The sequence below is a fragment of the Phaseolus vulgaris genome, chromosome 2 (assembly GCF_051622355.1).
Source record: "Phaseolus vulgaris cultivar YP4 chromosome 2, ASM5162235v1, whole genome shotgun sequence".
Classification (NCBI taxonomy): Eukaryota; Viridiplantae; Streptophyta; class Magnoliopsida; order Fabales; family Fabaceae; genus Phaseolus; species Phaseolus vulgaris.
Genome location: NC_143499.1, coordinates 42,661,280 through 42,674,513, shown reverse-complemented (window position 1 = coordinate 42,674,513; position 13,234 = coordinate 42,661,280). Strand labels below are relative to the sequence as shown.

Genomic DNA, 13,234 nt, shown 5'->3' with positions numbered 1-13,234 from the left:
TGTGATTTTGGTTGAAACTTATAGAGAAAAACATCTTTTCATATTCACACACACACACACACATATATATATATATATATATATATATATATATTTACGTTTTCTTACTTCGAAATGAATGTTTTTGACTTTTCTACATATATACACACACAGAAAATAAGGTTTAGCACGCGCAAAGAATATAGTAAAAAAGAATATAACTTGAGTGCTTATAATACTTTTTATGGATTTGTGAAATATTTTATAGTTTTTGTCTGAATTGTGTATTCGACAATTTTGAGCAAAACTTGTGATAGTTACGCCTGACATTTGAAATTTGGTGTCGCTTCTTTTTTTCTTGTCACCCTGGTACTCTCCACCGCCTGAAGCATAAAGCCTCCTCACATCTGATTCATACCCTTTGGTTTAAGGTACCATCTTGGCCTTGTCTGTGTCAGTGTTCTTAGAAAGTAAGTTATGCCACAAAATGTTGGAGGCTATTGATGAACATCAAACCAAAAAAGTATGCATCTTATGATCCCAACTACATTGATAGAAACAAAGTATTCAACTTCATCAAACTCATCAATATGGAATCCATTTTTGTGGTTTTGATCTTTTTGGTAGCATCAAATCCAAGCTCAGCAACACCCTCTCCCTCTCCTTCTCCCACCATTTCACCTATTAACAGTTCTACATGCCCAGTGGCCATGAATTTTGTTCAAACAGTCCCTTGGAACATCTCTTCCTGCCATAATTTCCAACCCTTGGAATCCCAATACCAAACAAGTACAAGTCTTTGTTGCCAAACTCTCTTATCCCTCTTTGGTGTAGCTCTTGCACAAAACCTCAAGGATAACTCTCTTTTCCAACTGGCCAACCTCCCCACATCTATCTCTTGCCTCCAACACTTCCAATCCAATCTCACATCCCTCTCACTTCCCAACAGTCTTGTTTCCTCCTGCTTTGATCCACAGCAATTTGTCATCACTCCTGACATCTGTGCTCGGATTCAAAACATGGAAGATTGGCTCACCAGGCTTGGTTCTACACCACATCTCGACACTGCGTGTAAACCAGATCTTAGTGATAAAAACCAATGCAACAAGTGCGTGGCTGAGGGGTACAAGGTTCAGCAGAAGCTTAGTGCCATTGATGGTAATGAATCACATTCCCAAGATTGCTTTTACTTCACAGCACTTTACATGGCTGGAGTTGCCAATGAGTATGGCCCTGAGAGCAGAGGTGCTTTGTCTTGCGTTTTGATTTTGATGGTTAATTCACAGGTTGATTCAAGGGATGGCCATCGTGCTCTTATGCTTGGTTTGTTTGTAGCTTCACTTGCAGTCTTGGTAATCGTGTTGTTAGGATTAGGGTTGTATTTTTGGTACACCAAGAGAAGAAGTGTTGAAAATTTGCTTTCCTATGCTGAACTACAGGAACAAAGGTTCGGGCTAAGGCTGAGACCAAATACAGTGTTAACTTGGTTTGAAATTGAGAGTCTTGTGAGGGCCACCAACAATTTTTCACCTCGTAACTTCATTGGCAGAGGTGGGTTTGGGATGGTTTACAAGGGCATTCTACCTGATGGCACAGTGGTTGCGGTGAAAAGGCTTCAAGAATCCGATTCTCAAGGAGATGCTCTGTTCTACAGTGAGATTGAGATTGTTAGCAACTTGAAGCACCGTAATCTGGTACCACTAAGAGGGTGTTGTGTGGTTGATGAGAATCACAATCTTGAGTACAGAGGAAGATATCTAGTTCATGAATATATGCCAAATGGAAGCCTTCAAGGCCATCTTTTTCCAACCAAGTTAGATAATCAATATACAAAGAAACCCCTGACTTGGACTCAAAGAAAAGGCATAGTCTTGGATGTGGCAAATGCATTGGTTTATTTGCACTTTGGAGTTAAACCTGCAGTGTATCACAGAGATATCAAAGCCACCAATATACTACTTGATGCAGATATGAGGGCGAGGGTTGGAGATTTTGGGCTAGTCAAACAGAGCAGTATAAGTACGTCTCTTCTAAATACAATGGTAGTTGGAACTCGTGGATATGTAGCACCTGAATATGCACTCTATGGTCAGCTAACTGAGAAGAGTGACGTCTACAGCTTTGGTGTGGTTGTTCTTGAGATAATGTGTGGAAGAAAAGCCCTTGAGTTGTCTTCATCAGGGACACCGGTTTTCTTGATCACAGATTGGGTATGGTCATTAATGAAATCTGGAAACATAGGAGAGGCTTTGGATGCTTCTATGTTAGGAGATGGAAATTGTGCTAGAAACATAATGGAGAGGTTTTTGCTGGTTGGAATTCTTTCTTCTCACGTAATGGTTGCTTCAAGGCCAACAATTTTGAATGCCTTGAAGATGTTAGAAGGGGATATAGAGGTCCCACCAATTCCAGATAGGCCACTGATGCATGGGCACTATGTGATGTATGATGGTGATTGCTCTGGGATGAGCTCAGGATGTGGGTTTGTGAGCTCATGAAAAGTTAAATGTTTCAGAATCCATCCTTGATGGGTTGGACAGGACAGTGTGAAGCACTAATGAGGGAAGCTGAAGGATGTGCACTGCAAGATACAAAAATGTCATGATCTTGGAGACAATAGTGCACCTCTTGTTGGCAGGTCTTGCTCTGTGGGAAATTTCTGACAGATATTTGCCTGAAAGAGATCAAGGGGATTAACGAAAAGTGTAAGACCAAGGTACAACTCTATGGATATGCAGTTATAATTTTGTATTGTGAATGTTAGATGACCTCCTAAACTCACAGTTCAAGAATAGTGGAAGAAAAGTTTCATTCATATAGAAGAGTAGAAGTTCTAGGGGGCATGTTCTGACCTAAGGGTAAAATTGTGCCTTGGTGACCATAAACAGTCTCTTTACATATCCTTATATAGTAACCTTCTCATACCTTTGCATAGTGAGGTGTATTTTGACTCCAAGATGGGTTCTAGGATCAACCTTGTAATAAATGTCAGGGTTAGGATTCCAACCCTTGTGAATTTGCCGTGTGCCTAATCTTGTTTTTCAGTCCCAGGAGGTGATAATAGATCTATGGTGTTTGTGGAGTCTTTATTGTAAGTAGGACATGTAGAAATTCTCTCATGTAATTTCTCTAATTTTCCTAACTTTGTGCAAAAGCTATTTTTAACTTTTCAAAATTCTCATTTTGTTTTTCTTCTTAATTTTTTCCTCTAGAACTACTTTAGAGATAGACTCGTCCAAACATATTCATAAAAACTATTATAGAAGCTACCCAAGAGGCTTCAACTAAGAAAAGTCCAAAACAAATACACTCAATAGTATCCTAGGACAAGAAAACCATAATCATGAACTATCCCAAGTATCTTCTCGCATGATGGGTGCATGATTATTTTTTGTTTTCTACTTAACTCTTACAATAATGGATTTGATTGAGAAGAGTTTGTTTTGGAACTAGTCCTGTATAACTCATTTTAATGACTAATAATATAACACTAATGCTTTTAATATTTAAAGTGTAATTAATGCTGTTTCTCTCTGGAATATCTTAATTCCAAGGTGGCCAATTCCAAGGGCTCAAAGATCATCTGTTTAGAGGAAAATTTTAGTGAATGTTTCCTTGCTGTAATTTTATTATGACTATGAACATAGTAACCTATCAGGCATTCTTTAATGTCATATACCAGTAATCACCCCCCAGTTTTTCTTTCAAGACAATTGTTTTAGTCCAATGTGGAAGAATGCTAGATTTTGGGAATGTCAAATATGGCATGGATGACAGTGGTAACTTGTTACAGGTTTGTTTTCAGCATCAAAATTAGTTTTGGTGATTGTTATTGTGTCTGACACTGGATGGTTGAACCTACTAAAAATGGAAACTGTAACAAAAGAGAGAAAACCATAGTACTTCTATCACAAACTTTATTTGACTGTGAATTTCAAAATTGAGTTTAATTGTATTCACGGTCAACATAAGAATTTACATACACAGTTAATCAATAAGAAATCATCGTTAAAGTTTAACCAATTGATGACAGATTAACACTGTAAAAGTTATTTACAGTATTAATGCATACAATGGGTGTTGAATTTTGACTTGAAGGTTCTTTTATAAAATTTCTACAACCAGCAATACTTAGCGTTTTAGTCAGGAAGAATTTGAATAAGTAAATGCTATAGTTTTCATTCTTGTAAACAGAAAGAACTGATGTTGTAAATTCTTATGGCAATGTATTTTTTCTATTTTGCTATACCTAATAATGAATCGTGACTCTTGATAAATTATGAATCATTTCTTCTAATTTTTATGGTTTAACATTATCATTTTGTTATTATAGCTATGTAGCATTGCTCTGCAAACAATTGTGTATGACATTATCTGTTTATACACTTATGCACTCTTAGAATTCGTCAACTTCTCTTATCCATTCAATTTTTATCATTTCACCATATGCATAATTTTATTAGTGTACTGCTGATTACTGAATGACACTCTCGGCATACCAGTCAGTCGGTCCAAACAACATTAAACACCAAAGAATGACTCAGTACTCGAACACAATGAGAGGGAATTCACAATAAAGACTAATCACAATGTAATTAACTAATCACTCCCTAAGCAATATTAAGAAAGTATTAGGCCTTAGTGAGCCTGGGATAATCCTCAGGTCCATAGGAAAACTATAGATAAGTGAGGATTCTAAAGTAAAAAGATAATGATTCTTAGACTATAATACACGTGAACTAGACATATACACCGTTGACTTGAACGTCTCTTTGCAGGTACCCACCACCCAGAGACTAAGAGACCAAAAGACCAACGAGATAGAAGACAAGAGTCTTGATAGAGGAAATCTGATCTTTGTAATAACAATTAGAATTTAATTTGAGGGCTGAATTTTGTTTATCACAAAAATTATTATAAACAAAAAACTGAGATAAAACAAAAGAGAAAAAAAGGAAGGCACATGACATGAGAAAGAATATTTTTTCTATTTTCTTTTCCTTACCGAGATCAAAACAAAGAGTCTAAATATATAAAAGCAATACACTCATTCTAGGTCTAGTTAAAGAGACATAATATAAATAAAAGTCAATAAAGACTAGAATAAGAAAAGACAAAATAAAGATTATACATAAGTGCAAAAAGAAATAATTAAGAATTAGAAAAGACAAAATTAATATTAGCTTCCTCCTAGAAGTCTTGTATCCATATCCTTTGTTAGGCTCCCACAAGCTGGAGAACAAATATTGATGAGACCCAGCTTGAAACAAATACTTTTGAAATATTGAGGACTTAAGGCTTTAGTATAAATGTCAGCCAGCCAATTGCTTTGTGGTAGAAATGGGAAGCAAATGTATGAGACCCTTTTTCAATTTTTTCCTAACAATGAGACAATCTATTTCTATGTGTTTCGTACACTCATGAAACACTGGATTTGTTACAATGTGTCTTGCTAAGTCATTTTCATAATACAAAAGAGATAGTTGCTCAAAACAAGTTGATCTTTAGTAAACAAAATTTGATCATGAATGTTAGGACTATTAGTTTCATTGCTAGTATCTTGAACCCTTTGATATGAAAAACATTTTCATAAAAGACAACATCTTTAGACACAAAAATTTATCTAGATTGAACAGAACAAATCCTTTTGTCCCCTTTTTAAAACCAATAAAAACACATTTTGATGCTTTTAGATCAATTTTTTTTTTTTTGTTGACAAAGTGCTAGCATAGCACAAAGATCCAAACACCTTTAATCCATTAAAATCTGATGCATTTTTGTAAAACATTTCATGAGGAGAAGAATAATTTAAAACAAATGTTGGAAGCACGTTTATAGTATGCGCAACATGTATCATATAATATGACTATTAAATTTTGGGTAAATGAGATTGTATCATGAGAGTTCTTACTACATTTAATATATGACCATGTTTTCTTTCAACTATGTTATTTTGTTGTGAAGTATAGACACATGATGTTTGATGCACTATTCCTTTGTTAACAAATAAATTAGTCATGAAAAATTTAGTCTCATTATCACTTATTATTTTTATTGATGTCTCAAATTGTGTTTGAACAAAAACAACAAAATTTTCCAAAGTTTTGACAACTTCAGATTTTTGTTTTAAAAGCGAATAATCATTAACTATGGTCAAGAAATATTTATGACCATAAATTGATGGTATTGAGTATGGTCCTCATACATCTACATGAATCAATTCAAAATATTTTTTAGATTTAGATGTACTAATAGAAATGAAAATCTTTTTTGTTTTTGCAAAATGACAAACATCACAAACAATTGATTTGTTATATTTAACAAAAGGAAACTTAGTCATTATAACATCAATACATTTGTTAGAAACATGTTCTAATTGAAAATGGCAAATGATTTCTAGATCACTAACACTGACATTAACAATATTGATGGTATGTGCATATTTGATGGGTTTCATTTGAAGCTTTTGATAGGATGAGATCTTGAGTATAGAAAGTGTATCTTACATCTTAGTTGAACCAAATATTTTCAAGGAATTCTTGTCTTGAACGTGACAACCATTAGAGTCAAAACTAAGAACACAAGAAAAGTTATCAATTAATTTTGCTACTGAAAGAAGATTAAAATTGAAACAAGGAATATACAGAACATTGTCTATGATATGATTTTGATTGAGAAAAATAATTCCAAAATAATTGACAATGACTTGATTTCCATTTGGTAATTTGACATAAATAGGATTAATTTGACGATATGAAGTGAAATGAGTTAAGGATGAATAAATGTGGCGAGTAGCACCACTATCAAGAATCCAAGAACTGAAGGAAGAACAAAATTTATTATCAGATTGTGTTGTCATGTTAGAAGGAATAATAGAGACTTGAAATATTGTCACTGGACTTAAAGTGTTGTAAAAGAGCTAACAATCTTTGATACTGCTCATGAGTAAAACCAATTTGTTGAGATTGCACTTTTGTCTTTGAACTAACATAGTAAGGAGAACACAAATTTTGTGAGGGATCAACAACTTCACCCATGAGTAAATGTAACATTCAAGAGTAAAACCAATTTGTTGAGACGGTAATTTTGTCTTTGAAGTAACATCATAAGGAGAACAAAATTTTGGTGAGGGATCAACAACTTCACCTATAAGTAAATGTAACATTCAGAATTCTGATATCATATTATAAATACAAAACTAAGAAAAAAAAGAAAGACAAAGGATATGAAAATGAATATTTTTTTTTTCTTACCGAAATCAAAACAAATAGTCTAAATATATACAAACAGTACACTTATTCTAGATCTAGTTAGAAAGACATAATGTAAAATAAAAGCCAATAAAGACTAGAATAAGAAAAAACAAAATAAAAACTAAACATAAGTAAAAAATAATAATAATTAAGAATTAAAAAAAATTAATATTAATTTCTTTCTTAAAAACCTTATATCCACCGTATCCTTTGTTAAAAAAGACAATCTATGAGATAATGCAGTGAACTTCAACATTAAAATACTAACTATAAAAGAAGCAGAAGCATAGCCTTCTGAAAATTGTCTGCCATAATCTCCTTTTATTCGCGCACTAAGTCTTTTCTTTCTGCATATCTCTCTTCATGCCATAATCCTTTCAAAATTCCTTTTCACTTCATGCTCAAACCATCAACTCATATTGACTTTCAACAATTTGTTTTTTTCTATACAAACAAATTTTTTTTCTGCTATTTACTCACATTTCTATTTTTTCACACTATTTGTTGCACATTCATGTATTGTTATACGACAGAAGTTATATACTCAAATTACATAGTATTTGAGCCATTACTAGAAAGTGCAACTCTTTAACTATTATTTATAATTTGTATGGTTTAATAACAATATTCAACGTTTGTGATTACAGAATTTTTTTCTTATGAGAGAATCAAGAATACTTAGAAGGATAATTGCCATTTGGTCAGTCAAAACATTACCAAGAATATTTATATAAATTTTAAGAAACTAGAGAATAGTGTGTTGTTTTTTACTGCAAATTTTAATTTATTCACAGATAAAATGATTTTATAGAATATGATCTAATAATTGTCATAAATGTTCTCTCACTATCCAAACTATTTGTATATAATTTTTCAATTTGACATATGATTTGCTTATGAAGTATGGAAAGTGACAATAAGAAGAATAAGAAATACCTAGCAACAGAGCTCACAAAATGTCAAAGAAAAGAAATGATATATATGATCCAGACAAGTCAAATGTGTGGCCACCAACAAAAACAAATCCCCTTATAGATCATCTAAATAAAATGAACATGGTCTTAATTTTTGTGTGAATTATATGTATAATTAGCCACAAACCTAGGAAACATGATGAGTCAATATCAGAAATAACATCACTAATGTACTACCTTGAATAATCTCAACCAAAAAAGATTACAAGAGAGGGAAAAAATTCTTAAAAAGAGGACCAATATCTATGAATATTTGATATGGTTTTCAGCATCCTTAGAATCAGTTAAACTGTGGGGAAAAGCAATATAATATAAGTGTTGTCCTTTCAGATAGATTAGTTTGATTTTGCTTTGGTGCATTGTCCTTTCATTAAAACTGAACCATTCATGTGCCTACTCTTAATGTGTGCAATGATTTGCTGAAAATAAATCTACACAACAAAAAATCACAGAAAATTTAAGTCAACCCTGTTTTGAAGGTGTGAACATCAAATATAGTCATCACAAAAATATATATTACACATATATATATATATATATATTTATTTAACTTGACTCTATTAATATAACATTTTTATTTGCAAGAAAATAAAATACAAACGTAGACATTGTGGGTGTATAGCTGTATATACTGTAGCAGAGTCTTCCAATTAAGGTCTTATCCCTTCTTTTGAGGGATGGTGAGTTAGGCACTGATGGTTTTCACTAGTGATGATGTTTGTTTTGTTTTTATTCACTATAAATAACAAAAATGTTAGTTAAAATTTTAGTTATTAATTAGATATTAATTTAAAAATTATTTACTAATAATAGAAATTAATTTAGAAAACAATTTGTTTTTAGTTTCTCTAATAGTCACTATAAAATTAATTATTATTTTTTTTTAAAATTAATTTTTATTTCATAATTTACAATTAATTATTATTTTTCTTTAAAATTAGTTTCTATTTCATAATTTTCTAATAGTAATTGAATTAAAACCAAACAAATGAGTGTGATATATATTAATTTATATTATTACGAACTAAAGATAATGTTATTTTGATATCTACAATGTGAAACACATTAACTAATATACAATTTTGATGTGGCAGAATCTAATCTCAAAATTACTTCATTCAAGTAAAAAATAATTTTTCTTTTCAGTTCTGATCTACACTCTAGAAGATTAACAATCTAGTTTTATTTAATAAAAATTATATTTGTGGAAATAAGCTTAACTATTAATATTTTCTTTTTATGATTCCATTAAGTTATATACATATAATCATTCTTTCAGTTTACTAAAAGGAGTTAATAAAACTCATGTGTGCAAATTGATCGAGACTATAATAATATATGATTTTTTTTTCATTTTAATACTATCTATATTAATAATTGCAATTTATTGAAATTATATTTTTTTGCAAAAATTATTTTTTATTAACAAATTTGAATCTTGATTTATAATTTTCAATCAATTTTAACTAATGATAAAATGTGTTTCTGAAAAGAATTTGTCGTCACTACCCATAATAAAAAGCAATAAAGTCAAATATATTTAATTCAGCATGTTAATTAAATTTTTGTTCAATTAATAAATAATGTTATGTAATAATAATATTGAATAATCACATATTATTGAAATTATCGTTATCTAATCCCTCGTCAATTAATTAATAAATAAATAGAGATAACTTTGTGGTTTGAACAACTTTTCTTATTAATTAATTAGCAAAGAATTAATGATAAACACCTTCTATTACTCTTAGCTAATTAGGAGAGATTAAAGATGAATATTTATTCTCTCTAATATTTTACACATTATCAGTGGGATAATGAGAGAATGAGTAATTAACAATCATTTTAATTCTCTCTTACGTTTACCTGTTTTAACTTATCTAATAAAAAAAACAAATTTATTGTAAACTTAGTCTTAAAATCATTAAATAAAAATTAAATTTAAAGATAAAAATAATTAATTATTATATTAAATAAATTTTAAAATTAAAATAATTATTAATATTTAAAGTAATTTTTATTATTAATAAAAAATTTAAATTGATAATTAGTTATCAGGTTTTATCTATCAATTTTATAATTTAAATTAATTAGTAATTAAAATCTTTATAACTAATTAGATATTAATTTAAAAATTAGTTTATAAATTTTATTAATAATAAAATTATTTTATATATCAATAATATTTTTAATCTTTCAAATAATATCTAATTTAAATCAGTACATTAATTAATTATTTTTATATCTAAAATTGATTTATTTAATAATTTTTTATGCCAACGATAATGTTTGTTTGTGAAATAAATGATTAATAAATTTATTATTATTATTATTATTATATATATATATATATATATATATATATATATATATATATATATGAAGGGATGAATAGATACAAAATTTACAAAAAAAAACCTTAATGTTACAAGGAATCAACATTAGGAATATATTTTTTTTCAGCAGTCAATATATTTCTCTACATTTTTATTACATCATATATCAGTTTCACTTTCTTAAAAAAAAAATTGACTACCCTTGTGTTCATGAGCCTCATAGTCCCCATTTTTGGAGTGTACCTTAAGCATGCTCCTTTAATTTAATACTGAAACTGATATGTTGGGTGCCAAAGGAGAAAGAAGAATCTCATATCTCCATTACTGTCATCTTACACAACTCTATCATTCATTTCTCTTTCCAGAAAAACCAAAATGAACTACATGCTACTCTTACCAAAATGGAAAGGTGCATTGTGCTGGTGAAAGAGAAAATAAAATAAAAAGGAGCCAAACAAAGAGAAGCAGTTTGCAACCAAATCAAAATAGAAGAATGAGAAGCAGAATCTTAGTCAAAGTAGTCAAACTTTTGCATCCAATAGTAGCACAATCCAACCTCACACTGAAACCTCGATGGAATCACAAAAGGAGAAAAACCATTTTGTATAGTTTTCATAATGCATTTTTTTAAGGCTCTATATGTGATCCACAGTACTATATATTCTGAAGACTAGTTTCTTTTGATTCTCTCTCTTAACATTTGCTGAGTAGAGACCCTTTCACAATAAAAAGTAACAACAGCAGATTCCCAATCATCCTCTCCACTCTATAGGAAACAGCCATAATTGCACCCAACAGTGACTTTCACCATAAAAAGTTAGAACCCTCTAAGCTACCCACTCCCTTGATTGCTTCATCTCTTTTCAACTTAATCTTCCAATTATATAAACCTATCAATCTCCATCAACTTCCCTTCAACCACACTTCCTTTTTCTATTTCTAGCCTTTCATCATGAGTACTTCTTCCTGCACAAACTCTTCTGTCAATGGCTTCTACAACTTCCTCACTCAAGGACTCAATGAGCTTCACCAATCCTTCCTCTCCCATGACTTCATGTCAATCCAATTCATCTCAGAGGTCCTCTCATCCCTCCAATCCTTCCACTCCAAGTTAACCATTTTTATCCAAAGGCTCTGCTTGCCAGTTGGAGGCAAATGGCTGGATGAATACATGGATGAAAGCTCAAGGCTTTGGGATATCTGTCATGTACTCAAATCAGCCATTTATGGAATAGAGAACTATTCCTCAACTGCCTCCAATATAACCTCCTTAGTGGATGGCTACCATCACTTCACTCCAGAGCTTTCACATCAGGTTGGTATATACACACCTCAAATTCTGTTCCAAACTTTTAGTCAAAAGGCTTAGTTTTCACACAACTAAAACAAGTTTTTTTTAAATTAATTAGTCTAATAGTGTGTTTGGTTGCATGTTACAGATGTAAACTTCCACGTTTTTATTAGGCTGAATTGATGTGATTCTTTGGATTCTGATGAGTTTCCAAACAACATGAACTAAGTTCTTCTAACACATATATATATTGCAGGTCGTTAGGGCCATAAATATTTGTCAAAGGGAGAGTCTAGGATTGGTAGAGGAAAACAAAAGCATGATGGAAACAAGAATTCAGGCATTGTCTCAATGCCTGAATCAGAACATGTGTATGGAATCAAAGCTAAACGAGTTCAATGGCTTCCGAGGAGTGCTTTGTGCAATGAGGAGTGTTAGCTCGTTGCTTCTTATGATTTTGCTATGTGGAGTTGCATATTTCTGGTCTTCCTCCTGCTTTGAGCAACAAGGGTATGAGGGGCACATGGTTTTCGGATCAGGTTTTGTGGTTTCAATGGCAAGATTGCAGCAGAAAGTTGCACAGGAGATTGACCACAATAATGGGCAGCCAGGGATTCTGCTTCTTGAATTTCAACAAGCAAAGATTGCCATGGAGGAATTGAAAATTGAGTTGGAGAGAATGGTGGGTTATGATGCACAGTATGAGATCCAATCAAAAGTTGACAACTTGAAACGTTGCTTTGGGTTGTTGAGATGTGGGGTTGAGACTATAACAGGGCAACTTGATGATTTCTTTGATGAAATTGTGGAAGGAAGGAAGAAGCTTTTGGATATGTGTAGTCATAAGTAGATGTAAATAATTTTGTTTGATGAAGCCATAGCAAAGGTGGAAAAATAGTTGAGAGCAAAATGAAGCTCCTTAAGGGAAAATAAAAAGGAAAAATTATGTTGAAAAATGGAAGCAATGTCATGATTTTTTTTCTGATATTCCTTTTTCTCTATTTACTGAGTTTATAGGCAATTGATTTACAAGCTGGTTTTGGTGTTTGAGACCTTGAAGAAGCTTTTCCAATGAAAACAAAAGAAGAGTTAAAAAAATGCAAAAGATGGGAATGTGATACTTGCTTTGAAGTGAAGCAACATTACTCATGTCATACATGAGAAACCAGAATTTTAAGATGCCAATGCCTTCAAGTAAGAGAAACATCTTTCTATACAAAGGTGTGGTATTCATTTCATGTATTGTGTACATGGAAGAAATTTAAGAAAAAAAGATCAGAAGAAGGGATATGTAGTTTTTGAATAAAAAATTGATGCTATTAGAAATATTCAATATACGAGTTAATGTTTCTAATCAGTGTGACACTTTTTATTTACAATTGCATCATATAGAATCAAGAT

General features: G+C 31.3%; 2 protein-coding genes across 3 annotated transcripts; both read left to right on the top strand.

Moving 5' to 3' along the window:
• Positions 1 to 300: 300 nt before the first annotated feature.
• Positions 301 to 4,949, top strand: LOC137812250 (putative receptor-like protein kinase At1g11050). Of its 2 annotated transcripts, XM_090298898.1 has the most exons (3): positions 416 to 1,137; positions 1,266 to 2,695; positions 4,758 to 4,949. In XM_090298898.1, the coding sequence occupies exons 1-2, from the start codon at positions 1,135 to 1,137 to the stop codon at positions 2,475 to 2,477; spliced, it is 1,215 nt and encodes a 404-aa protein (XP_090155024.1). In that variant the 5' UTR covers positions 416 to 1,134; the 3' UTR covers positions 2,478 to 2,695; positions 4,758 to 4,949. The 2 variants fall into 2 exon arrangements, with proteins under 2 accessions (XP_090155023.1, XP_090155024.1); XM_090298897.1 differs by having other exon boundaries at positions 301 to 2,695.
• Positions 4,950 to 11,256: 6,307 nt separating this feature from the next.
• On the top strand, positions 11,257 to 12,813 carry LOC137812249 (uncharacterized). The gene is made up of 2 exons (XM_068614171.2): positions 11,257 to 11,857; positions 12,090 to 12,813. The coding sequence occupies exons 1-2, from the start codon at positions 11,495 to 11,497 to the stop codon at positions 12,681 to 12,683; spliced, it is 957 nt and encodes a 318-aa protein (XP_068470272.2). The 5' UTR covers positions 11,257 to 11,494; the 3' UTR covers positions 12,684 to 12,813.
• The last annotated feature ends 421 nt before the right edge of the window (positions 12,814 to 13,234 follow it).